Source organism: Pipistrellus hanaki (assembly GCF_964339955.1).
Source record: "Pipistrellus hanaki genome assembly, chromosome: 16".
In the NCBI taxonomy this organism is placed as follows: domain Eukaryota; kingdom Metazoa; phylum Chordata; class Mammalia; order Chiroptera; family Vespertilionidae; genus Pipistrellus; species Pipistrellus hanaki.
Window position 1 is genome coordinate 7168146 of NC_140518.1, and position 26341 is coordinate 7194486.

General features: G+C 57.3%; 1 protein-coding gene across 1 annotated transcript; it reads left to right on the forward strand.

Moving 5' to 3' along the window:
- Positions 1-500: 500 nt before the first annotated feature.
- Positions 501-26341, forward strand: TNS4 (tensin 4). Its single transcript, XM_084864031.1, has 13 exons — positions 501-569; positions 4456-4976; positions 12150-12555; positions 13524-13948; positions 16342-16428; positions 16696-16821; positions 18244-18336; positions 18427-18504; positions 19576-19647; positions 20481-20649; positions 21118-21186; positions 21422-21448; positions 21880-26341. The coding sequence occupies exons 2-13, from the start codon at positions 4538-4540 to the stop codon at positions 22019-22021; spliced, it is 2133 nt and encodes a 710-aa protein (XP_084720157.1). The 5' UTR covers positions 501-569; positions 4456-4537; the 3' UTR covers positions 22022-26341.

Sequence of the window (26341 nt, forward strand, 5' to 3'; positions counted from 1 at the left end):
CAGGAGCCCCTGTGCACCCAGGATGCCCTGCTCTGGGAAGGGTCTCCTGCCAGGGCCATCCCGCCTTCCCAAGGTCAAGGACTTCACTCTCTGCAAGCTCTGCCAGCCCACGGCCCCTCCCCCGGCTGGCACGTGGTCAGAGGAATGCCCAGAGCCAGCGCACCTTGGTCTTAACAAGTCCCTGCCCAGCCAAGCAGGGCTCCCCTGATCATGTGATGCCTGTGGGGGCAAGGCGGGGGCCGAGGGCCGGGGAAGCAGGGAGTCTGGGAGCCCCTCACACACAAGCCCGGCCCCAGCCCCCCTCAGGCCGGGCCAGGCCCCCGCCCGATGCCTCCCTTCCCTGTGCCAGGGCCAACCCCACCTGAGGCCTGAGCCCACAGACGGGAGAGGGGTGGGGCCTGGCAGCTGTCAGCCACAAGTAGGGCCCTGAGGGGAGGAGGGAGGGCAGGATCGTGGGTGCTCTTAAGTCTGAGGTGAACTGCGCCTTCCCTCACTCCTCACCTGCTCTCGGAGCTGAATGATCCCGGGAGCCAGGAGTGAATGCAGCCGCTGCCCGCCCCGGACACCAGGTAGGTGCCTTCCTTCTGCAAGGAGCTCTGGGCCAGCTCCTTCCCAGCCGACTCCTTTCACCCTGAGTCCTCTGCCTCTCCGCGTCTGGGGCCCCGGCTCAGGGCACAGGTGGGGAGAAACGGGAAAGAGGCTGTGGACCAGGGAGACAGGGTCTCAGGACCCCAGACCAGGGAGTTTGACGCTTTGAGGGAGCAAATCTGCACCCTTCTGAGGACCGATGAGAGAACTGAGGTGCAGGGAGGGGAAGGGGTTTGCCCAAGGTCATGGAGACCTGGGGGGAGGGTCGGGCACAGGACCAGGCCTCCCGCCTCCCAGCCTAGTCCTGAGCCCCGGTGCTGGGCCCCTCAGGCTGCTGGGCACCCAGAGGTGGGGGACCAGGGCCTTCGCTGATCCTGCAGTCCCTGGGTCTGGGTGGAGAGGATGGGACAGCCGGAAGCCACTCTTCCAGGCTGGCGGTGAGTAGGGGTTGGACTATGGAGGCAAGGGGCTTTGGGGAGCCCCAGGGTTCACTCTCTTCTACCCTCTCCCTTCCTGAGCTGGGCCTGTGGGAGGTTGGCTATGAAGCAGAGATGTGCCAAGGTAACAGGATCCGCCGCCTCCTGAGCTCTGGGGAACAAAGAAAGATCTGAGTCCAAACCTGAAGGGGGAGTGGGTGGGAGGGACCTATAAATAGGATTGATCTGGCTGGAGCCCTCCCTGCCCACCCTATACCCCCACTCCACCCCCTACACACACACACACACACACACACACACACACACACAGCCCGGAGCCCCAGGGACCTCGGCCTGCCCCTCCGAGCCGGGAAGAAAGCTAGCCAGGTGCACTGGTGGGGCAGGATGTCCAGGAATGAAACACTGAGCCCAGGCCCTGCCCGGGGAGGTCCAGGCTGATCCGGGGACTGTTCAGCGTGAGAAGCGTGTGAAAAGGAGCCTCCCAGGTGTGCCCCTCGGGTTCCAGAACCCAGGATGGAGAGAGGGGGAAGGCGTCCTAAATCGATGAAGGAGAAGCACAGGGCAGTGGAGCCTCAACCCAATCCCACCCCCGGGCCCTGTGGGCTGTGTGACCTCGGGCAAATCCCTGAGCCTCACAGAACCGCTGAGAAAATGAAATGAGTAGTTTCATTCTGTTATCCCCATTATAGAGATGGAACAGTGAGGTCCAGAGAGGACCCTTGCCCAGGGCGGCACAAAAGCAGTTTCCAAACCAGTAGGCAGGCATCCTGGGTCCTCATCCTGGGGGGAGACCCAGGCCCCCCATGTCCTCCATAAAGTCCGCACCCAGCCTGCTCTGCGGGGCCCAGACAGAAGCCCTGCAGGGTCCGCCGATTCCTGCCCCCAGCAAAGCCGGGCTCTGGGCGCACGTGAGGGGAAAGCCACAGCTCCGTGTCCTCAGCTGCCCCAGGAAGGAGCTCCGAGGCCGGCTCCCGACCACGGCCATTTATAGACACGCTGCCGGAGCTAGAGCCCAGCCCAGGAGACGTCCAGCAGGGGCCTGGCTCTTCTCCTCCCCTTACTGGGGGACTTGGGCAAATCCCATCCCCCTCTGGACCTCAGGGTCCCCTCTGCATGTGAACTCAATGTGGTACAAGGAGTTAAGAGCCCAGCCAAGACTGGTTTGGCTCAGTGGATAGAGTGTAGGCCTGCAGACTGAAGGGTCCCAGGTTCGATTCCGGTCAAGGGCATGTACCTTGGTTGCGGGCACATCCCCAGTAAGGGGTGTGCAGGAGGCAGCTGGTCGATGACTCTCATCGATGTTTCTCTCTCTCTCTCTCCCTTCCTATCTGTAAAATAACCAATAAAATATATTTTTTTTTTTAAAAAGGAGTTTACAAAAAAAAAAAAAAAGGAGTTTACAGCCTGAAAGCCCCAGGGCCTGGGTTCGAATCCCAGCTCTATCACTTTTCTTCACCTCTGAGTCTCCGTGTCTTCATCTGTAAAACGGGCTGGTACTCAGGGTGCAGAACTTCCTCGGAGTGCGAGCTGAGAGTGAGCACGTGTAACCGGCATAGATGGGCTCCTGGCACGTGGGGAGTGCTCGCAAATGGGAGTTATTCTATTTTTTCTTATGAGGTTGTTCTACTCCAGACAAGCCCTCATTTCTAAGTAGCATTTAGAGTTATCCAGCTGCTTTCACCAGCAGCACCCCATTGGTTCCGTGTGGCTCTCTGGTGGGGGCCGGGGGGTGGGTGCAGGGCAGGAATCCTTCCTTCATTAAGGAATTAATCCTTCATTAAGGGACGGTTTGAGCTGGGAATCGAACCTGAATCTTCAGGCTCCAGAGTCCGTACTCATCTCATTTGCCCAGGCCGGCCTCTACCTTTTCCAGCACTGGGCGACCGACTCTATATAAGGCAGGATGTGATGGCAGCGTCTTGGAAACAGGGAGAAGCAGAGTTGAGGAGTATTGGGGGGCAAGTGGGGAGGGTGGGGGCATGCAGTGGCAGCGTGCCCAGCGCGTCCCAGCTGCTTCCAGTTTCCTTGGCAGCCTCAGTCCTAGAACCCCTGGCCTCCTACCCAGCCCACCTGTAGGAAAGTACTAGCAGGTGGCACTAGGTGAGACAGCAGGAAGGACTTTCCACAGGAAGGGAGCGGAGGAAGCTGAGACATCTCTTTCCTGGATGGCCCCCAGGGAGGGAATATCACCTGCTGACGTCACTCCCTAGCTCAAAACGGTTCTGTAGCCCGCCCTGGCCCTCAGGGCTGAGACACCACTACGGAGCCCAGCCTGCAAGGCTCTGCAGGATCTGGCCAGCCTGGCCCTCCATCCACCCCCACCCCATCTTTTCCTCCATCTACCCTGGCAGTTCCCTGTTTGCCAGGTGCTCCGGAATGCCTCCTGATCACCCCTGTCTGTCAGGCTTCTGAAAACACCTGCCTCATCCCCGCCTCCCTGGCCAGCTAGCTCCTACTTTCTCTTCTCGCCTCCCTTTACATGCTTCTTCCTCCAGGAAGTCCTCCCTGACCTCCCCGACCCGTGCCTACTGAGTCCCCTCTGCTTCCCCGCCTCCCGGTGACACTGCTTACGATTGCTCCCCTGCTCACTCGGTTTCACACACACACACACACACACACACACACACACACACACCCCGGCCCCTGGGAAGTAGCCGAAGGCAGCCTGGGGTCTGGCTCTGACACTTGTTGGCCACGCCCCCTGGGCAAGCTCCTTCCCTCTCCGTGTTCCCCTCCTCACATTGTAAGGTGGTGTAATTACAGGGTTCCCTCAGGCTGTTATGAGGATTTTTAAAAGACTGTGGGCAAACAGCAGTGCCTATGCACACAGAAATTGTTCGGTAAACATTAGCTAGTGTTTATTTAACAAATAAGGCTGAGACATCGAGGGTATTTAATAAACTTCTATTGACGTTGTTTTATTTAACAATAACTTGCACACTGCTCAGTCTGTGCCAGGCGCTCTCTGGCGCATGTTGCAAACATGAACTCATTTTGTAAATAAGGAAACTGAGGCCCAGGGCAGTGAATTAACCTGCCCAGGGTTACGCTGCCAGTGAGGGGTGGAGCCAGGATGCAAACCCAGCATCCATGAAATGAATGCATCCATATGCTTTTGGGGTTTTTTTGTTTTGTTTTGTTTTGTTTTTTATTAAATTTTTACAGAGAGGAAAGGAGAGGGATAGAGAGCTAGAAACATCGATGAGAGAGAATCATCGACCAGCTGCCTCTTGCACACCTCCTACCGGGGATGTGCCCGCAACCAAGGTACATGCCCCTGACTGGAATCGAACCTGGGACCTTTCAGTCCGCAGGCCGACGCTCTACCCACTGAGCCACACCGGTTTCTGCGATATGCTTTTGTTTTGGAGGGACAAGGCAGGGGCTTCATCTACAAAAGACACTCAGCGGCCACCCTGTCCTCTTTCAGGTCCTGGGAGCTCCTGGTTGGCGAGTGACACCTCTGGGACCTGCGTGAGGCTGGTGAGAAGCCAGAGCCGCCCCGCCCTGCCATGTCGCAGGTGATGCCCAGTCCCCTGCTGGCAGGAGGCCACGCCGTCCGCCTGCCTCCCTGCGAGGAGCCCAGGAGAGTCCTGCACCCGGCACCCAGCCCCAGCCTGCCGCCCCAGTGTGCCTACTACACCACCGAAGGCTGGGGGGCCCAGGCCCTGATGGCCCCCGTGCCCCGCAAGGAGCCCCCCAGCCGGCTCCCGCAGACCCCACAGGCGGGAGCCAAAGCCAGCTGCCTCCTGCGGGGGCCTGGCCAGCAGCCCTCGGGGGCCCTGGAGGACCTGGACACCTGCATCGGCTTCTCCCTGGAGAGCCTCAACCAGATGATTCTGGAACTGGACCCCACCTTCCAGCTGCTCCCCACGGTGGCCGGCAGCCCGTGGGCAGAGCCCGCCCAGAGCACCACCTCGCAGAGGAAGAAAGAAGAGCCTGAAGCTTTGGGTAAGGACCAGGGGTGCAGAGCCAGGAGGGGGGCTTGGGGACCGGACCTGGTGCAGATGGAACTTCCTGTAGACTCACAGGAGCAGGAGGCGTGTCCTGCAGGGAGATGACCTGCAGCCCTAGCTACTTCCTGAACTTCTTTGCTTTCTCTGCCACCCCACAGGGAAAAATACAGGCGTCCCTCACTCTCCCCACTTCTTTGTGGCTCCTGACTTTGGAAACTTGGTGATGGGTACCTGTGTGGTGGGATTTTTCAGAGAATGTAAATTAGCTAATGATATGTTTTCTCCTACAACTCCATGCGTGATGCATGTGGGGTCCCTGAACCTTGCTACCCTACAGTGTCTCTCCTGGGGTCCTCACCTGGGCCCCTTACATTTTGGGTAGGATTTCTGTTTGAACCCCTGTTCAGGGGAGTATTACTCTGGGAAGGCGCAAGCTGGAAGGAGGAGGGCTGGAGAGACACAGAGTTCAGCCTGGTTAGGGTGGTAACCCAGTTGTGTTTAAGCAGTAGGGTGCTAGTCAATGTTTAACAGCTGGCTTCCTGGTGGGATGGGAGAGAGCCGGATGTAAAGCTTGTAACAATTTCCACGGTGTCAATTCTCCCACTCCCAGGTTCAGGCTACCAACGTGACGTCACTGAATGTGGCATTAGAAAGAGATGCACAGCAGCAGGCCACGGTACAGTACAGAATTCACACCTCACCAATACAGCAGATGTGAATAACCTCAAGAGTATGGATAATAGAAAAAAAAAAATAGTGAAATCACTGGGATGTGATGAATTTGGAGTGTTTATCACTTTTGTTTTTCAAATAAGTTGTTTCATTGTAACTTTATATACTTTAATTTTTAAAATATATTTTATTTACTTTTTACAGAGAGGAAGGGAGAGGAATAAAGTTAGAAACAGCAATGAGAGAGAAACATCGATCAGCTGCCTCCTACACACCATTACTGGGGATGTGCCCGCAACCAAGGTACATGTCCTTGACCGGAATCGAACCTGGGACCCTTCAGTCCGATGGCCGACGCTCTATCCACTGAGCCAAACTGGTCAGGGCTATACTTTAATGTTTAATAATGCCCGAGTTTAGCAACCAGCTGGACAAAAATCCTGAACATCTAACAACCAGCTTCCCTGAGCTGGTACAAGCCACCTCCAGTACACCCCTGAGCCTCGGACATCTAGAAATCCCTGCCTCTGGCTCCAGTTACCCAGACAGACTTTTCCGTGTACTCTGAAGGTGAAGGTCAAGGAGCAGCAGCCCCATTAGACAGGCTGGAAGACTGAGGCTCCCCGGGACTTAAACCATCAACGTGGGCCAAGGGGTGTGGTTAGGGTTAGAGACAGGATCCATGAGAATGTCTACTCCTTGAGCGCTTACTCTGCCCAGGCACTGTTCTGAGCACTGGCTAGCGGAACCTTCCATGCTCCCAGTTGACCCCCAGGAGATGACCGTGTTAGCCTCATTTTACAGATGAGCAAACCGAGGCTCATAGGCTTGCGTAAGGAGCCGAGCTAGCCTCGTCACCCGGGCCGGGCAAACCTTACACAAGCTGTTCACTCCCCTTCTCCGTGTCTCAGATTCCTCGTCGGTAAAACATAAGTGAGTTCTTACCTCAAAGGGATTGAAAGAAACACCACCGGCTGGGGGGTTGATCGCCATTCCCGGCCCCTGTGAGTGAGTCATTATGAACAGCGGTTGCCTCATTAAACACCGGGGTTGTGTTCAGCACCCGCCCCAGGGCAGGCTCAGGCTCTGGGGTGAAAGTGAGAGCCCAGCACGCAGGTCCTCCGGCGCCCCGGATCCTGACCCGCCTTCTGTCCCTCCCACCCACCACGCTGCCTGCCAGGCCTCTTAAAAGCACTGCCTCCAGCCCTCAGGAGCCTCCCTGCTTCCTAAGGCCAGCACCGGGCATGCCCCTGCAGGAAGGTGGTTTGGGCCTAATGGCTGTTGGCAGGAGCGAGCCCTGGGCTTCCACGTTCCTGCCCCAAGGCGGGGGTTCCACACACTCAAGGCCCGTGCAGGGCAGACAGTCCCTGGGGAGCAGCCCCAGGCATGTGGGTGCGGGTGTTGACGACCAGGCTCTTCCTCCAGGGGCGATGGGCAGTGAACAGTCTGCACTCTCAGATGCCCTGGGCACGGCCTGCCATGCTGAGATGTGTCCACAGGACCCAGGCACTAGGAAGGCAGCAGTGATCAGGTGGTCCTAAACGAGCTGCCTAGCTCTGTCAAAGCCCCTTCAGATGGCATCTTTTAAAAATATATTTTATTGATTTTTTACAAAGAGGATGGGAGAGGGATAGAGAGAAACATTGACGAGAGAGAAACTTCGATCAGCTGCCTCCTGCACACCCCCTACTGGGGATGTGCCCACAACCACAGTACATGCCCTTGACTGGAATCGAACCTGGGACCTTACGGTCCACAGGCCGACGTTCTATCCACTGAGCCAAACCAGTTTCGGCGGCATTTTATTCTTTAAATCCTCTCCTCCAACCTGCACTTGGATAGCTGCAATGTTGGCGCTCATGACCTCCTGACTCGGCCCAGCCTGGCCAGCTCCCTGTTAGAAGGTTCCGCTGTGCGATCACTGCTGAGCTGCACTTCCTCCTGCACCTTGACCTCCCGAATCCTTCCCCTGGGACCACCACTACTGGGCCAGAGCCAGCTTTCTCTCTCCCTTCCTCCCCTCACCCACTCTGTCCCGGGGCAGTGTACTAGTTCTGGGCACCAGGGGTGCCTCGCAGGGGACCCCCTTTCCTCAGCTCTCATCCTTCCAGCTTTCGGGGTATTGAAGGGAAGACATCCTAAAACTGCAGTGCCAGCAGATGTTCACTGTCTCTCTTGCTTAATTTGGCAAAATTAAAAATTAAACATGGGATCAGTGGTTGAACGTCAACCTATGAACCAGAAGGTCACGGTTTAGGTCAGGGCACATGCCCAGGTTGTGGGCTGGATCCCCAGAGTCGAGTGGGCAGGAAGCAGCCAATCAATGATTCTCTGTCATCATTGATGTTTCTATCTCTCTCTCTCCCCCACTTCCTCAATGAAAAAAAATATGTTTAAAAAAATTAAAATTAAACATTGATGATGCCTCCCCTAAATACAGGCTGGGGCAAAAGTAGGGTTACAGTTGTGAGCATGTGAAACACAGTTTACTCTTTTTTATTATTATTATTATTGATTTTTTTACAGAGAGGAAGGGAGAGGGATAGAAAGCTAGAAACATCGATGAGAGAGAATCGTTGACCAGCTGCCTCCTGCGCACCCCCTACTGGGGATGTGCCCGCAACCAAGGTACATGCCCTTGACCGGAATCGAACCTGGGACCTTTCAGTCCGCAGGCCAATGCTCTATCCACTGAGCCAAACAGGTTTCAGCACACAGTTTACTCTTGAATTATTATTTATTAACTAGAGGCCTGATGCACAAAATTCATGCAAGGGGCTCAGCCCTCGCAACCCAGGCTTCATCCGGAAGGATGTCCGGACGGTTGTTCTGCTGTTCGGTCTAATTAGCATATTAGCTCTTTATTACATAGAATTATTGTATTGTTTTCCATACAAACAACTATAAAGCTATTTTTGCCCACCCGGTGTGTGCAGAAGGTTTGGGCAATGCATGATCCCAGCATCTACCCTGCAAAGGGAAGAGTGATAACCTCATTGTACAGCTGAGAACGCTGAGGGGCAGCAATGGCCCATGGTCACGCTGCTAGTGATGCTGTAGGTCAGGCCTAAAAGCCCAGGCTTCTGGGCTTAAAGGTCATGTCCTTGCCTTTCTCTCCTCCTTGGAGCTAGTTTCCCACCCTCCAGGGCTGCCCAGAATAAATCCCTTTGGAGGCCGGGGGTTGGGGGGGGGGGGGGGGGAGGCGGGGAGCAGCTCCCCAGAGCTCCAAACCTCCCCCAGCCTCTTGCTTACCTTCCTTCAGGCTTACCCTGGGGGGAAGGGGGGGGCGGAGGGACAGGTTCCCATCCCACAGAGGATGTGGCTCCTAGAAGCCACCACCATATACATTCCTTCCTTTATCCTCTCTGCCACCCCTCCCCATCTTTGGAACAGATTCCCCCACGTTTCATTTTCCAGCAATTTCTGCCAAGCAGGGCTGTTTGCCAACCCCAAGTGGAAAGTGTCTAATAATTGGCTCTCCTCTCCCCAACCACGTGGCCCCGCCCACCCACCCACCCAGTGCACCCACGGAGCCCTGCTCAGACTTGCCCCATGGCTGTAAACAGTGACTGCACCAGGTGATGGGTGGGGGCAGCCACAGGCACCTCAGGGCAGCAGGAGGTGACTCAGGCTGCAGGCTCCTCCTGCACTCTCCCCGTGCTTGCTCCACCCGCCAGCACGGCCTTCCGTAAGGGTTTGGGGGACCCAGTAAGGAAGGGGCCCACAGCTCCCCCTGACCAGCAGGCCCTCCCCAAAGCAGCCAAGCACCTTTCCAAGGAACCCCTCCTCCCAGAAAAGGCCCCCAATCAGAGCCAAGGAGCAGGAGGGAGGGTCCCTCTACTCCCTGGCTGTGTGGCGTTGGATAACTCACTCACCCTCTCTGAGCCTTGATTTCTCATCTGTTCTATGGAATCAATAATACTTCCTACTGCAACAGAGTTATCGCGAGGGCTGAATAGACTAATACAGGTAACAGTGCTGGCCCAAAGCACTTAATAAATACCCGCCTTTTCTAAACATGGTGCCATACATGTCAGCTCCACTCCCACCTTTCTATGAGCCTCAGCTTCCCGCTCTTTAAAAGCAGATTCTTCTGACATTGGGCATTAACGGCGGTTGTGAAGCTAGAAAGGATGATGGGCGTCAACACTCTGACGTCCTATAAAAATACAAGCTGTGCTTGCCAGGCTTCCAGAAGAATCCACCCCATCCCAAGACCTCACTGCTTTCAGAGCCCACAGTACATTGTGCCAGATAGTCTCCTATGGGCCTCCACAGGGGGACCCACCCCTTAGCCATCTGCCCCCAAAAGCAGGCAGGGAGGAGATGTTCTCCAAAGCCCACCCTGGGCCAGACTCGGGGCTCCATTCACCCCTGTTTTATCCTCGCCACCCCCGGGGAGGCTGGTGTTAGATCCCCCGGTTTGCAGAAGAGGACACCGAGGTTCCGCGTGGCTAGGAAAGTTACCCGGTGCCTCTTGGCGGGAAAGCGGGAACGCCAGGACTCACGCCCAGGTCTGTCCGATGACAAAGCCAGGCCTGTGCCTCCACCCCTGGAACAGCGAGCCCGGGTCAGCCTGCCAGCCCCTCACTGATGCAATCCTGCACCCCAACCCTGGCCCGAGCAGGCTCAGACAGAGGCCGTGGCGGGGAGCAGAGCCAGAAGCCCTGCCCCAGAGCGGGCCGGGGCAGGCCGGGGCGCCGGAGTCACAGCCCGCGAGGCGCGGGTGCCAGGACCCCAGTGGGCGGGAGGCCGGAAGACAGGCGCTGAGGGCGCAGGTTCCCGCCGACTCTGTCCCAGTTTCCAGGCTGGGGAGGCAGGGGCAGGGCAGCCCTCCGGAACCCAGCGGCTGGGGGACCCCCACCTTCCACCACCCTGGCTGGGTGTCCACCCTCACCAGGGGGAGACCCACAGGGCACCCTACTTCAGGGAGGAACGTGGTCTGGGGACAAGGGTCCTGGGGGCCCCCACTGGGGAATGGAGAGAGCTTTGCAGAGTCAGCAGCCTGGGCCACGTGACAACCAATCACGGTGCCCCAGCCACCAGGGTGGCCCCGGCTGAGGAGCTCCACACTCAGCAATGCCACAACCCCGCCCTCAGCAGCTCCTGCTCCAAAGCAAAGCTCCCAAACTCTAAGGTGGATCAGACCCCGAGGTTCTCGCTGAAATGGCAGGTTCAGGTCCGGTAGGCCTGGGGCGGAGCCTGAGGTTCCGTTCATCAGACCCGCTCCCAGGGCGGTGTGCTGCTGGCCGGAAACAGTGATGATGCCCCATTCGCGCTGGGATCACCCGGGGAACAACCAACCTGAGGCCTGAGCCCACCCGGGAGGTGCTGGTCCTATGGGTGCGGGTGGAGCCTGGGCATCAGGACTTCAAATGCTCACCGGGTGGCCCTAGGGTGCAACCGAGCCTTGGCCGTCGGTAGAAACAGCTCTCACACGCCCTGAGGAAGAGAGGCATCAGGCGAGGTGACTGGCACACTCGGGTAAGCGGTCATTTCAGCCTAGAGTGCGGGGCATACACCAAAGCTTCCTATGTGTCCGTTTAAAAGGGCTTCTGGCCTAAACCGGTTTGGCTCCGTGGTTAGAGCGTCGGCCTGCGGACTGAGAGGTCCCGGGTTCGATTCCAGTCAAGGGCATGTACCTTGGTTGTGGGCACATCCCCGGTAGGGGCGTGCAAGAGGCAGCTGACTGATGATTCTCTCTCATCGATGTTTCTAACTCTCTGTCCCTCTCTCTTTCTCTGTGAAAAATCAATAAAATGTATTTTTTTAAAATAATAATAAAAAATAATAATAAAAGGGCTTCCTATGTGCCAGGCTCGGTGCTAGGCCCCTACATTCCTCTCATTTGATCCTCACTGTAACAGCAGGGGGCTGGGCACGGCCACCCCCATTTTCCAGATGTGGTAACTGAGCCTCTGCAGGCGAGGTCGTTGGCCAAGCCCTCTCAGACAGCAGGCGGCAGAGCCACGTCTGAACCCAGGTCCATCTGCCCCTTGGCCTGCTTATTCCCTGCATCTCCCACCCAGGGGAAGAGGCCCCAAAGGGGGTGACGTTGGCATGGGGCCCTGCGATGGAGCCGAATGCTAATTCTGAGTCCAGTGAGTGCCTCCTCCTCTCTGACCCTGTTTCCCCGTCGACAAAAAAAGGGGGGGGGAGGGATCCTCGCCGGAACCAGTTTGGCTCAGTGGATAGAGCGTCGGTCTGCGGACTGAAGGGTCCCAGGTTCGATTCCAGTCAAGGGCAGGTACCTTGGTTGCAGGCACATCCCCAGTGCGGGGTGTGCAAGAGGCAGCTGATGGATGTTTCTCTCTCATCGATGTTTCTAACTCTCTATCCCTCTCTCTTCCTCTCTGAGAAAAATTAATAAAATATACTTTTAAAAAAAAAAAAAGTAAAGAGGGGGGACCAGACAGTCTCCAGGACCCTCCCAGCGTTCCTGTCCTGTGAGCGCAGGCTCCCGGGTTTCACCAGCACTCTGCTTTTCTCCCCAAAGATATCAAGTACATCGAGGTGACCTCCACCAGATCGAGGTGCCACGAGGGCCCCCAGCGCTGCTCCAGCCCATCTGCCACCCCGCCTTTCGGCTCCCCGCGCAGTGGCGGCCTCCTCCTCTCCAGAGACATCCCCCGGGAGACCCGAAGCAGCAGCGAAAGCCTCATCTTCTCCGGGAGCCAAGGCGTTGGGCACCAGCGCCCTCCGCCCCCGTCCGGGGCTCTGTCCTCCCACCCCCCGCCCTCTCCCAGCATCTCCATCCCCTGCACGCGGAGCCCGGCCCCGGGCCCCCATGGCTTTGGCTCCCCTGGGATGGCTTCTCCGGGCGTGGAGAGGGGCCCGGGAGGCAACGGGGTCCCTGTGGTGTCGGCCCGCCCAGCGACTGACGTCAGCTACGTATTCGGAAGGTAGGCCACTCCCACTGTCACTTCTTTTTTTCTTTTTTTAATATATATTTTATTGATTTTTTTACAGAGAGGAAGAGAGAGGGATAGGAAACTATAAACATCAATGAGAGAGAAACATCGACCAGCTGCCTCCTGCACACTCCCTACTGGGGATGTGCCCGCAACCAATGTACATGCCCTTGACCGGAATCGAACCTGGGACCTTTCAGTCCGCAGACCGACGCTCTATCCACTGAGCTAAACCGGTTTTGACCCCACTATAACTTCTGATGTTGCCTCCACAATGCACACACACACACTCCCATCATAGAGAGGTAGCCTGCTCTGTCAGCAAAATCTGGGCATGCACCAAAAATAAAAGTAGCTTCTTTTATGCCATCACCACCCAGTTCTCTGCAGGACCGCTGCCCCCCACACAGATTCCAAAGCCACTGTGCCAGGGCAGTCCCTGGCAAGGAGACTGGGGTCCCACGGCCATGCCCACTGGCCCCGGCTTCTAAGCTCGGGGAGAGGTCTGGCTGGACTCAGCCAGCACTAGCCTCCTCCCGTTCCCCAGCTGGGGATTCCCTCTGCATTAGCGCGGACAGGGTCCGGGCCAGGGCCAGCCTGGGTGCAGGGCTCCTGGGGGTGATGGGAGGAGGGAGAGGCTGGTGTGACAACTCAGACCTGCCTCGCTGGGAAAGCAGAGGAAACCGCTCCAGCCCACATGCCCTGTGGAGGGACAGCTCACTTGGCTCCTTGAATTGACCGAAGACTGCAGTGCAGGGACAGTTCTGTATCTCTCAGCACCCCGTGGGGATGGGGTGGGCATGCCTTTTGCTCTGGGCTGGCGGGAGTGGAGTCTATAGTATTTTATTTGACCGAAGCCGTAGGCACCCAGGTCACTAAATGACAGGGCCTGGCTCTGGCCCCCACGTGTCCACCTCCCCGCCCTCACCCTCTGCCCACCTGGTGCTCTCTCCCTGCAGCAGCCAGTCCCTCCTTCGCTCCAGCATCTCCAGCCCGCAGTCCTCCTCTCAGTCCTTGGAAAGCCCAGCCAGCTCCTCCTCCAGCCTCCACAGCCTCGGCCCAGGGTCCCCATGCACGAGAGCCGGTGACCACCAGGTCCCCGGCAGCACCACCCCAAGCAGGGCCCAGCCCCGAGCAGCCTGCTCCCCGCCCCAGGCCAAGGAGCACGCCAGCAGCTGCCCGCCCTCCATCGCCAACTCCATGGTGGACATACCCATCGTGCTGATCAACGGCTGCCCGGAACCAGGGTCTTCCCCGCCCCAGCGGACCCCAGGACCCCAGGACTTGGTGCGACCTGGGGCTGCTTCTGCCAGCAGCCCCTGCCCAGCCACCAGGAGCCACAGCCAGACCCTGCCAGAGGCCTCTCCCGCCGCGTCCCCCCACGGTAAGCCAATGCCTCGAGCCCTGGAAGGAAGTGACTCGGATTCGGGGTGCAGGGTGAGGCCACTGAGAGTAATTTGGGGCCAGATTGCAAAAGGCCTTGAACACCAAGCTTAAGAGTCGATTTTTTAAAATATATATTTATTTTTTTAAATATATTTTATTGATTTTTCACAGAGAGGAAGAGAGAGGGATAGAGAATTAGAAACATCAATGAGAGAGAACCATCGATCAGCTGCCTCTTGCACACCCCATACTGGGGATGTGCCCGCAACCAAGGTACATGCCCCTGACCGGAACTGAACCCGGGACCCTTCAGTCCGCAGGCCGATGCTCTATCCACTGAGCCAAACCAGTTTCGGCAAAAAAAATATATATATATATATTTTTTTATAGATTTCAGAGAGGAAGGGAGAAGGAGAGACACATAGAAACATCAATGATGAGAGAGAATCATTGATCCGCTGCTTCTTGCACGCCCCACATTGGGGACTGAGCCTGAAACCTGGACATGTGCCCTGACCAGGAATTGAACCATGACCTACTGGGTCACAGGTCGATGCTCAACCACTGAGCCACACCGGCCAGGCCTAAAGAGTAGATTTTACCCTTTAGGCTACGGGAGACCATCGGAGGGTCCCGAACAGGAGCGTGATGGGGTCAGAGGCTCGGGTCAATGGATCACGCTGGCAGCTGCGTGGGCAGGGAGAGCCATTTCTGTTTGGTTCTGTTTGGGCTTTTATGGTGAAGTGATCCAGACAAGCTGAGACGGAGCCTGCACCAGGGCGGGGCAGGGGGTGGAGGAGAGAGGACGGAGCCAGGAGACCCTCGGGATAGGGAAGCAGCAGGCTCCATGACTAACGCGTGAGAAAGAGGGGGAGAGTCAGTCAGCCGTAACGCTGACGTTGGTGGGTGACGAGCAGAGCAGACCGAGGTGGGGGACAGGGGAACGGAGACAATGCATTCCGTTCAGACAGCGAAAACCACAAACCAGCAAACACCCCACTTCCCGGAGCCTGTGACTGCAGGCGTCCAAGAGAGCGAAGCCAACCAGAACCCAGAGCAGCCGACACAGGCTGAGCCTCAGCACCCGGGGCTGCTCTCCCGTGAACAGAGCCCCTGCCCAGCCCCGGGGACACTGTCCCTCCTCACTCCCCATCACCCTCCCAGGCCTGCTTCTCGGCCCTCCCTCGGCCACAGGATGGGTGTCAAGGTGACTCCTGGCAGGAGGGGGTGGGAGTGGGGTGGATTCTGACTCGTGGGCTGCGCAGCCCCACTCAGGAAGCCATGTCAGTGCAAGCAAATTACGCGGCACCTACACCCTTGAATCTGCTCTGACCGTTTTCCCAGGGCAGATCATTTGCAGGTTTTAGTACCGTTTTGGTGAGCTACACTCAACAGGCCACAGCACACCTTTTCAAGATGCTGAACTTAAGAACCAGGGCTCTCTGCCCTCAGGACCCAGAAAATGGGCATTTTGGTGTCTCAAAGAGCACATGTCCTCAGCGTGGCTAGTCCCCTCCGGTCTGCGGATGCCCCAGGATATCCCTAATTATACCCTGGGATCTATCAGATTCTGCAAAATTCTCACAAAAAAATCCACTGTAACTTCACAGGCTATTGGAGCATAAAAGACCCTCGAGAGGTTTTTGTTTGTTTTGGGGGGGGGGGGTGTTTTTTAATATATTTATTTCAAAGAGGAAGGAACAGGGAGAGAGAGCTAGAAACATCAATGATGAGAGAGAATCATTATCAGCTGCCTTTTGCACACCCCACACTGGGGATTGACCCCCCAACCTGGGCCTGGGCCCTGACCAGGAATCAAACCATAACCTCCTGGTTCATAGGTCGCCGCTCAATCACTGAGCCACACAGGCCGGGCCTCAGAGGGGTTGGAGTTCACTCAGTCCCCTCTGGGCTTTAGGAGCGAAACGTGTGTCCCAAGCCAGAGTCAGGAGTCTGCCTCCTGGCTTCTGAGCACACGCTGGTCTGCCCAGACCTGCTGTTTTCCTTTCCTTCCATTTTCTTTCCCAAACTGAATAGGTCCCTAAGCAAGCTGTAGGGTGAGTGAGGGGGAAGACAGTGTGAAATCAAACCAATGCTGCATCTCAGATTCACTTATTGATCCCCTACTTCAGTCCCCAGCAGGCAACACTGGATGCGAGACACCGTTACATTGAGATTTTTATCTATTTGCTTTTGATACCAAAGATAAAGGGGAGACTCCTAAACCCTTGATGCACCATGCCCTAAAGTTCTTCTGTGGAGTTTGCCTCCTTAGGCAGTTGGAGAAGCCAGGGGGTTGGGGGTGGGAGAGGGTGGGTTGAATGGGGCCCATGGGCCGGTCTCTCAGCTCCCCTCTGTCCAGCCTTCAGGGTTCCCCTTCTCTGTCTCCAGGCCCCCTCAGGGACATGCAGCCCACCATGAAATTTGTGATGGACACATCCAAGTACTGGTTTAAGCCCAGCATCACCCGAGAGCAAGGTAAAGGAAAACAGTGTTTCGGGGGACGAGGCTGGGGAATCAGAGGGGAGGCCCCGGGGCAGGTCCAGGGGAGGGCAGTGTCCTGCAGACCTCATGACCTGAGGAAATAGGGACTGCAGCAGCCATGGCGGAGGTTAGACCACAGAAAGGACTTCCTGGGGACAAAAGGTGATCCTGCCACACCTGCTGCCCGATGGCCCTCTGGGGCTGGGGGCCGGGGCTGTGCGCGGGGAGCGGGAACGGTCTCTGACCCAAGGACTGTTCCAGCAATCGAGCTGCTGCGGAAGGAGGCACCGGGGGCCTTCGTGGTGAGGGACAGCTCTTCGTTCCGAGGCTCCTTCGGCCTTGCCCTGAAGGTGCAGGAGGCCCCCGAACCTGCCCAGAGCCGATCAGGTACGCACTGTCTCTGTCCTCTCCCCCAGGGCCTCTCCAAGGCGAGGGGGTGTGGCGGGTTCTAGTCCCAGCTCGGTGGCTAGCTTGCCAGGCATCCTTGGGCTAAGCCTACGGTGACTCCTGGACGAGGGTCCACCTCGGTTCTTCCAGCTGCCCTCCAGCGCCCAAGGCTGTGGGAGCAGCTCCTTGCACAGCGCCCTGAGCCACCTCCACTTCCCCATCATCTCCCCATCATCTCCTGGCGGGAGAGGAGGGGGAGGAAGACCCAGGCCCTCTCCTGGTTGCTCTCTCCTCTGGGAACCCACCTCCTCCCAGTCAGTGTGAAATCCAACAAAGGCTGCATCTCAGATCCACTTATTTATCACGGGGGGACCTCATGTAACATGTGTGTGTGACAGCTTACGGCCCACTGTCCCATGGTCTCACTCACACAACACACATCGATGGGCACCCACCCGCCCCGGGCACTGTGGAAGGCACCAGGGTCCCGCCCTGGGGAAGGAGATTACACACAGGCCATTGTAGGGTGGGGTACCAGGGTGGCAGCCGCTCCCTAAACCCCATGATCCCAGCCCTGGCCCTCAGGGAGCCTCCAGACCAAGGGTCTTCAAACTACGGCCCGCGGGCCACATGCGGCCCGCAGAGGAGTCTGATCCGGCCCGCCAGGTTTTTTGGGCAGTGAGCACAGCCGAGGTGTTACAGTAGGAATTAGTAGTTCATATAGTCCGGCCCTCCAGCTCTCTGAGGGACCGTGATCTGGCCCCCACTTTAAAAAAGTTTGAGGACCCCTGCTCCAGACTGATGGGGGAGCAAACAGATGAGGTAACTGAGGCACCAAGAGTGAGTGGGTGACCCCCACCACCCGCCCCCCAGAACCAGTAAGTGATGAGTGAAAAACCAAGGATGAAAACCCAACTGGGATTGCTCTACCCTGTGTCTCTCCGACCACAAAAGAAAGTGCCCCCCAGGGGGAGTTGGTTATCAGGGAAGCCTTGCCCAGGAGCCAGAGAGAGGAGGCCAGGGGGCGAGGTGGGTTCTAGTCCCAGCAGGGCCCATTGCTCAGCCTCCCAGGCCAGCGGGGCTGGGCAGGGACCATCTGATGGAGAATAATAGGGCCTGGGAGGGAACGAGGATGGGGAGAGAAGCCAGGCGGAAGAGGTTTGACCTAACCCGTCATCGGAAAGCATCCCTGAGAGCTCTTCAGACCCAGAGAGAGGCCTGCTGAGGGGACCGGGACCGGATGCGGAAGCCCCTGAGCAGAAGGGTTGGCGCCTCCTTTGCGGGAGGCCTCAGAGACAGGATCCCCAGAGGCTGGAGGATGGGGATGAACCCCCGGATGGGCCCGGAGCAGGTGGGTCCGGAGGGCTAACCCCGGGCTCCGGTCCCTCCCCCACCGACACACTCTCTCCTCTCTCTGTCCAGGAGAGGACGGCAGTGACCTCATCCGCCACTTCCTCATCGAGTCGTCCGCCAAAGGGGTGCATCTCAAAGGGGCCGACGAGGAGCCTTACTTTGGTGAGCAGCAGGCCCCGGGTGGGACTGACCGTCAGGGCCAGGAGGGGGTGTGGGGGGACTTCTCACCCACAGCCATCTGTCTCCTCGCAGGGAGCCTCTCCGCCTTCGTGTGCCAGCACTCCATCATGCCCCTGGCCCTGCCCTGCAAGCTCGCCATCCCGCACAAAGGTGGGTGTGGGCCCCCCGGAGGCCGCATGGGGTGCTGGCTCTCTTTGTTCTCACTGGAAAGGCTCCTGGGGGCCCCGTCTCTCCTCGGATGTGGATGATGTTGGCATCATGGTCCATGGCGCGTGCTCCACGGCCCGTCAACATCTCCACTTCCTGGCTGTGACAACGTGTCTCTCTCTCTGAGCCTCGGTCTTCTCATCTGTGAAATGGGGACAGCCGTCATCATACCTACTTGTCGGACCGGTGTGAGGATAAAAGATCGCTCTGGCCAGGCTTTTAGCACGATGCTCGGCACCGAGCGGATGTTTGAGAAAGAGTGGCTTTCTTTGAGAGGATGGAAGGGGCACATATCGGCTGGTTTGGAGAGATTTGGCGGTTGTCTTCTTCCCAGTCTAACACTGATTGAGAGAGGACCCCTGACTCCCTCATTCATCCGTAGCTCCCTTCAGCCCGTGCAGTAGACGTTGCCGTCATCCCCATTTCACAGATAAGAAAAGCGTTCAGTGACCCACTCAAAGGCACACAGTCAGACGTCACGCCCAGACCAGGAAGCCCCCTCCAGAGTCTAGAGCCCAGCTACCCCCTCTCCCCCAGACGGAGCGGGCCATCCCCTCTCGGGTGTGCAGGGGGAGCAGCAAGGGGGCTTCTGGGAGAGGAAGCAAGAAGCGGGGAGCCTCTGGTGGAGGGAGGGCGACAGTCTCCCTACTTTCAGCAAAGCAAGGCTGGGGTTGGTGTGGCCCGGAGAGAAGTGAGCAGAGAGAAGTGAGCGGGTCAGGGGGCCTCCAGGGGCCTCTGAGGACCGGGTCCCTGCAGCTGTCCAGGAAGGAGGAGTGAGGAGTGAGGAGGGGAAGGAGGATCAAAGGGCTTGCAAGCTGGGCTGGCTGGGGAGCCCAGAGGGGCCCCGTTGGCCTGATTACAGTAATCACACCTGGTTTCTGATCCAGTCACTTCCTGGAGGCGTGGGTGGGGGTGGGGAGCGTGTTCAAAGGGATTAATGAGGCCTGCTCTTCTAAGAGGGGTCCATTCACTCCGCCCTGGCCCCTCGGGGCCTGTTCCTTTACTTTGGCTCAGAACTGGGAGGCGGAGACGGAGCCTCGGACCCCGCCGCAGACGGCAGGGCCTCCAGCCTGAAGCGATCTGCGGGTAAGCGGTGTGTGGGAGGCTCCAGGCTTGGCTGTACCCCCGGAGGGCGCCTCCCAGCCCTGCACGCACACGCATGTCCACACGTGTTTCCCATCACAGCTGCATTTCTTCATCTTTAACAAGGTGGCACATTCCTTCCCCTCTCCGTAAACCAGCAGATCAGAGGCTGCAGGGAGGGGGCCAAGGGGAAGAGGGGGCTGAGAAGAGGGGGCTGGCAAGGCCGGCACCCCCTCCTCCACACTCCTGGGCACACGCACACGTTCTGGGGTCTCCACAGTGCCGCTCTGGAGCTTGTTGCTGGGTCTGCCGTCCTCTGTGGGGTCCTGGGGTTTCCACAGGGGAAGATCCCGCCTCCTCACATCCAGGGGGCCAATCACAGGTCAGCACCAGTCTGAGTGACAGCTCCTACTCGGTGCCCTTGAGCACAAAGGTCCCCTCCCCATGCTTGCCTTCTCTTGCTTCTCTCCACAATGAACCAGGGCTCCAAGGGCAGGTGGGGGAGGAAGCGGCCCCAGCCACGGGCCAGGACAGAAGGAAGGTTTGCCGGGACGTCCCTATGCACAGGGCAACATTCCCTCCCTTCCCCACCCCCTACTCTGGAAGGCAGTGCTGAGCAACAAATGATCCCAGAGTCCTCCAGGGTTGGCCGCCAATCACAGTCACCCACACGGTCTCTGTCCTGCCTGGGGCTCACAGAGGAGGCCTCCTGGGTTTCCAAAGACTAAAGGCCACCACGTCCCCTGGCTCTGGGCAGAGGCAGGACCAGGGCCTCGGTGGCCTGGCCCACCCCATGGACCCTGGCAGGGCCCCAGTGCAGTGTGTGCATCCCGCAGGCTGCCACGTTCTGTACCTGAGCTCTGTGAGCGTGGAGACGCTGACCGGAGCCCTGGCGGTGCAGAAGGCCATCTCCGCCACCCTGGAGAGGGACGTCCTCCCCACGCCCACCGTGGTCCACTTCAAGGTCACGGAGCAGGGCATCACCCTGACCGACGTCCAGAGGAAGTAAGGGCCTTCCCTTCCCCCGGGGTGGCAGGGCCGGGCGGGGTGAGCGGGAGGGGATGGCCAAGGGGGTTATGGATCAGTGAGGAAGGCAGAGTTCAGGGTCCGGGACGCAGCGGGGTCCGGGACATGCTGAGTGACTCCAGGCAAGTCCTCTGCCTTCGCTGAGCCTCCCGCCCATGACCTCCTGCCACCCAAGTGTCCTTTCACTGTGGCCGATGCAGATGGGATCAACGGGCATTCACTGGTCATCGACTAAGTCTGTCCCCGCGGACGGAGCATCCGCCAGCCACTCTGGCTGACCACTGGGACCCAGGGGGACGCGGTCCTGCCTTCCCTGGGCTCAGGGATTTACAGACAAACACGTGATTCCCATCCTCAGACATAATGAGTGGGGAAGCAGAAAGGGGCTAGAACACCCTGGGATGGGCTCTCACCAGTTCCCCTTCTCTCCTGCCTCCTTCCTCCCAGGGTGTTTTTCCGGCGCCATTACCCCCTCAGCACCCTCCGCTTCTGTGGCATGGACCCCGAGCAACGGAAGTAAGTTCAAGGTTGGACCCCATGGAGAAGGCTGGACAGGGCCCAGTTGCCCGCTGAAGCTTCTGTCTGGCTCTAGACTGGGATCCCAGACAGAGCCCGTGAACCTCAGGGGCCAGGAGCGACAGGAGGAGGGAAAGGCGTGGGGACACAGCTGGCCATTCTCCCCCTGTCAGCTGGAGTCCACGGCATGAAACAAAGCCTTGGTACTCACTACTGTCCACGTTCCCTCCCACAGGTGGCAGAAGTACTGCAAGCCCTCCTGGTAAGGCCTTTCTGTCTGCTCCGTCAGTCTCCCTGAGTCAGGGCCCCCCAACCCCACATGGGGAGGGAGTTAGAGGAGGAGGGAGGCCAAGCCTTCCCTTAGGAGCCCATGGTTTTGGTGGGGGCGGCGCCCAGAGGCTCCTGTCCGGTGTCCAAAACACGTCCTTGCTCTCCCCACGCTGCTGGGTAACACACAGGTCCCGTCTGTGCCCAGGGAGCCCCATTTCAAAGTGAGGAAAACCCACATCTTGAAGGCAGGGATCTCCCAGTCTGGCAGGGGAGACCCACCCACCCCTCCCTGAGAGCTCCCATTGGAGTGAGGTGCCGGGGCCACTTGGCTAGGGAAGGGGCAGGGTGGAGCACTGTGGGCCGAGTCCCCCCCTGGTTCCCCCTTGGGACCCCCTCCTCACTCAGGCTGCCCTTTCCCACCAGGATCTTTGGGTTTGTGGCCAAGAGCCAGACCAACGCCCAGGAGAACGTGTGCCACCTCTTCGCGGAGTACGACACGGTCCAGCCAGCCTCCCAGGTCATCAGCCTGGTGGGGGCTCTGCTGCAGGACACGGAGAGGATGTAGGGGGGCCCCCCCTGCACGTGCTCCCACATATCCCAAGGGAATCGCACAGACATCCCCTCCTGTGGCCACACTGATGGACCAATGCGTTGAACTGAAGGAGAAACCCTTAAACCCACTATGACCTTCATCGCTGACCTTCATCCAGACACCCCCCCCCCTTCCCAGGCCTCAGTTTCCTCATCCATGAAAGGAGGCCAATAGACAGGGTCAGCTGTTCTTCTCAGACTTTGGGGGGATCCGGACAAGCTCCCTGTGATCCTGAAGCACACCCTCCTCTGAGGACCCCCACCTGAAAACAATCTCGGAGAACACGGACTCCATCCGCCTGGATGCTACTGACAAAGCAGCCTGAGTTAGAGACCTGTGCCCCTGTTTCGTGGCAAACAACAGGTGCTGGGTCGGACCAAGGGGCCCTGGCCAGGGCTGGGCTGGGAGCAGACAGATGCAAGGATTCAGGGCCAAAGGGGAGATGGACTGACTCTCTTTCCCTCCATAGCTGTTCCTTCCCCCACTTCCCTAACGGCTTGTCGGGCAGCTGTTCCCAGGATTCTCCAGGCCAAGTGGCCACGGCTGTTAGAGCAGCTTAGCAAGAACTTACCCCTGTGGGCAGAGCTGACCCAGCCCTCCTCACATTCTTGACGTCTAATCCCCTCCAAGGCCAATGAATGTCAACGCCCCATCTTTTCTTTTAATTTTTGGTAAACAAGTGCCCTCTCCCTGGTGTCACACTGCCCTGGTGTTGCTTGTGTAACCCACACCTGTCGTGGGCACAGAGAGATCCCAGTTCTCCAAGGCAGACACAAGGGTCAGCTCCACTCTTTCTGAGACCCCTGCCTACAAACACACACACACACACACACACACACACACACACACACGTCCTCTATAGTGGTGTGGCGTCAGCTAGGCCTACAGCCACAAGGAGGCAGCAGAGAGTCAGGAATGCAAACACGCAGCCACTCCAAGAGGCTTGGAGAAACTGGGAGGTCTTTCCACCCAATCCCAACCCCCCTCCCACCAAATTCTCCAGAAGCTGGGATAGTTTTTCTAGCAGGCCTGGGGTCCTACGGAAACCACGCCATGAGGATGGAAAGGGAGGCTCAGAGAAGCCCTCTTTTGCTCTATGAGGAACGAGTACCTGCCCCCTCCCAGCTGCGGATCTTGCCAGAGCATCATTATCTTTGGCCAAAGTTGGGCCTGAGGGATTATGGTTTCAACCCAAGAAACCAAACTGGACTGAAGCGGCCCTGGGCTGGTGGAACCGGCTGAGACCAGCCCACCCAGCCTGTGGTAGGGCACTGCCCCACCCCCGGAGACCGCAGGATGCTAGACAAGGTTCTCAAGGTCACAGTGCTCAAGTTCTCAAGGTCAAAGCCTGGGGGGCTGGCAGAGAGCCCTCCATATACCCATGGGTGCCTGTGTAGCTCCCATCACTGAAAATAAAATAAAGTCTGTTTTTGCACAACAGTTGGTTCTGGGGCATTCAGAACTGTTCCCCCAAAGATGGGAACAGAGAAGGGAGCCTGAGCTGGCAGGTGCCAGCTGTGCCACACTCCCTCCCACACCCCTGACCTCATCAGTGCAGTCTCCGCCAGCACCCACCTTATAAACCATGTCGTGTCCCGCACATGCCCAACACACACACCTGTTCTTCATGACCCCTTTTCTGTCACTCCGCCAAAAGGACAGAGCTGGGATTTCCCCTGGGTGCCGGGGCTGGAAGGGTAGAAACAGGGAAAACAGATTTGACCCATTTGGAAAGAATGAGGGCCATGTTACCAAACAGACAACATTTCGGTTGGGTCTTTAAGGATGAGTAGGAGTTTAGCATGCAAAGGAGGGGAGAGATCAACTTTTATTGGGCGGGGATGGGATGGGTCCTGTGTACTAAGTACAACGTGAAACACATCACATATGCTTAATTCCATTTTACAGATTAGAAAACAGGTTCCTAGGGTTAACTTGCCCACATTCACCTGGCTAGGAAATGGCAGAGAAAGAGGATTCCAAATCTGAGCCCACTCCACTGGCTCAGCACTCTCAGACAAGCAGGTAGATGGACTTGTGTGTGGAGCCCACGGGTATGAAAGGGTATCACGTTTCGTGGAGCTAAAGTACATGGTACCCAAAGGATTCAGAAGAAAGAGGCAGGAGCTGCCTCATCAAGAGCCCCGGGTACTGATTGGAAGATGGCAGCGTAGGTAAATGCCGGTATTGTCGGCTCCCACAACCACATCAAAATTACAACTAAAATACATAACAACCATCATCCAGAACCGCTGGAAAGCTGGCTGAATGGAGGTCCTACAACTAGAGAAGTAAAGAAGGAAGCACACTGAGACTGGTAGGAGACTCGGAGGCTCTGAACAGACTGGTCCAGCACCCACGTGTGCCACTTTTTTAATCGGGAGGGAAATCGTCCCTGCAGAGGCCGCTCAGAAGAGCAAGGAGTCCCAGCCCCAGCCCAGGTCAAAAGAAGTCCCTATGGGCAGTAAGAACTATGAGTCGTAAAAACTAGTGCAGATTAAGGCTCAGCGACACAGAGGCTGCTGGAGACCCAGCTATTTCTCTTAAAAGGCCGCACCATGAACTGAACTTACAAGGTCCTGCCTCCTCTGAGCTCCAGCACCAGGGCGAGGCGCTGGGGAACACAGACACATGCGAGAAGGAACTGGATTGTCTGGCATCAGGGCAGGAACTCCAGGGCAGCTTTCTCCTAAACAGAAGTGCTCGCAGGGATCTTTGTTCCTATGCTGGGATCTCCCCAGTTGCAGGACTGACTGGCAGCCATTTCTGTTTGCTCCACCTGGTGATTCCCTAAGACCATCTCCTGATCCAATTTACAATCTCACCCAAGCTGCATGCAGCTGAGTTTTTGCATATGAATGGCCTTTTCTTGCTCAGGGTAAAATCTCTCAAACAAGCTGTAGCTGGGTCAGGGAGTCCCAAACCTATCAATAAAAGGCCCAAGACCTGGCACAGCCTGCCTTGTTTCATAACTGGGACTCATCTGGGCACTTCCAAACCTGATACGAAGAGGAGGAGTCTGCAGATCTCTCTGTAGATGACCACCTTCTCACTGTTCACACAGCATTTCCTCAGTGTGTGTCCTGGAGAGAGAGAGATCTCTCCCTTCTTCTTGTAAAGTCACCAATCCTATCAGATTAGGAACACACCTTAGGACCCAGGTTCCCCTTAATTACCTCTTCTTCTTTTTTTAATATACTTTATTGATTTTTTTATAGAGAGGAAGACAGAGGGATAGAGAGTTAGAAACATCGATGAGAGAGAATCATCGATCAGCTGCCTCTTGCACACCCCCTACTGGGGATGTGCCCGCAACCAAGGTACATGCCCCCGACCAGAATCAAACCCGGGACCCTTCAGTCCGCAGGCCAACGCTCTACCCACTGAGCCAAACCGGTTTCGGCCCCTTAATTACCTCTTAAAGTCCTATCTCCGAATACAGTCATACTGTGGGTTAGGGCTTCAACATGTGAATCTGGGGCACACAGTTCAATCCATAGCACCCCTATTCCTTCCCCAGCCATGTTCCCACCCCGACAGTCCCAGTGTTGACCAGGCTTGGCCCTCAGCCCACAGCAAAGCAGACTTTCTTCCTGACTCTGGGCCCTTGGAGCCAGCCAGGGATTGTATTATAACTGTTTTCTGGAAGGCAGCTCAGCCTTTACCCTCTCCAGCCGGATCTTGCCAAGGAGGCCAAGTGGAGCTTGGCTTGGAGCGGGCCTCTGGGAAAAGGAGACAAGCCAGGAGGAGGGAACCAGAGATAGAAAATGAAGGGGGGAGGGAGGGAGAGTGTCACTCACATATCATTCATTCATTCACCAACCATGTGCTGAGCTCCCAGTTGAACAGTGGATGAGGCACCCCAGGGTTGACCAGGAGGTGGGGGAGAGCCTGCATGTGCCCCAGGAGAGATGCTCTGTCCTCCACAGCATCCGATTTGACACCCGGTGAACACTGAGGCGGGACATAGTCCTAGTTCGGCTCACTCCCACTGTGCACGCATGCACAAGTGCGTGCATACACACACACACCTTCCATCTTCTGCATCAATAGTTAGAAGCCTCTATAGTCAGCCAGATCTGGAAGCAGGAACCTGTGCCATTGACTAGCTGCCTGATTTAAGGGCAAGTCACTCCCCTAACATTGGACCTCTATTTTCCCAACCCATAACGTTATGGTTAGGGGCCCTGGCCAGGTAGCTCAGTTGGTAAGAGTGTTGTCCCAGTACTCCAAGGTTGTGGGTTTGATCCCCAGTCATGGCACATACAAAAATCAACCAATAAATGCATAAGT

Bases quoted from the DNA above. Each gene is read 5' to 3' on its own strand.
- TNS4 (XM_084864031.1), top strand. From the start codon at position 4,538: ATGTCGCAGGTGATGCCCAGTCCCCTGCTGGCAGGAGGCCACGCCGTC. The intron at 12,556-13,523 runs GTAGGCCACTCC...CTCTCCCTGCAG, and splicing joins GTCAGCTACGTATTCGGAAG to CAGCCAGTCCCTCCTTCGCT. The intron at 18,505-19,575 runs GTGGGTGTGGGC...ACTTTGGCTCAG, and splicing joins GCTCGCCATCCCGCACAAAG to AACTGGGAGGCGGAGACGGA.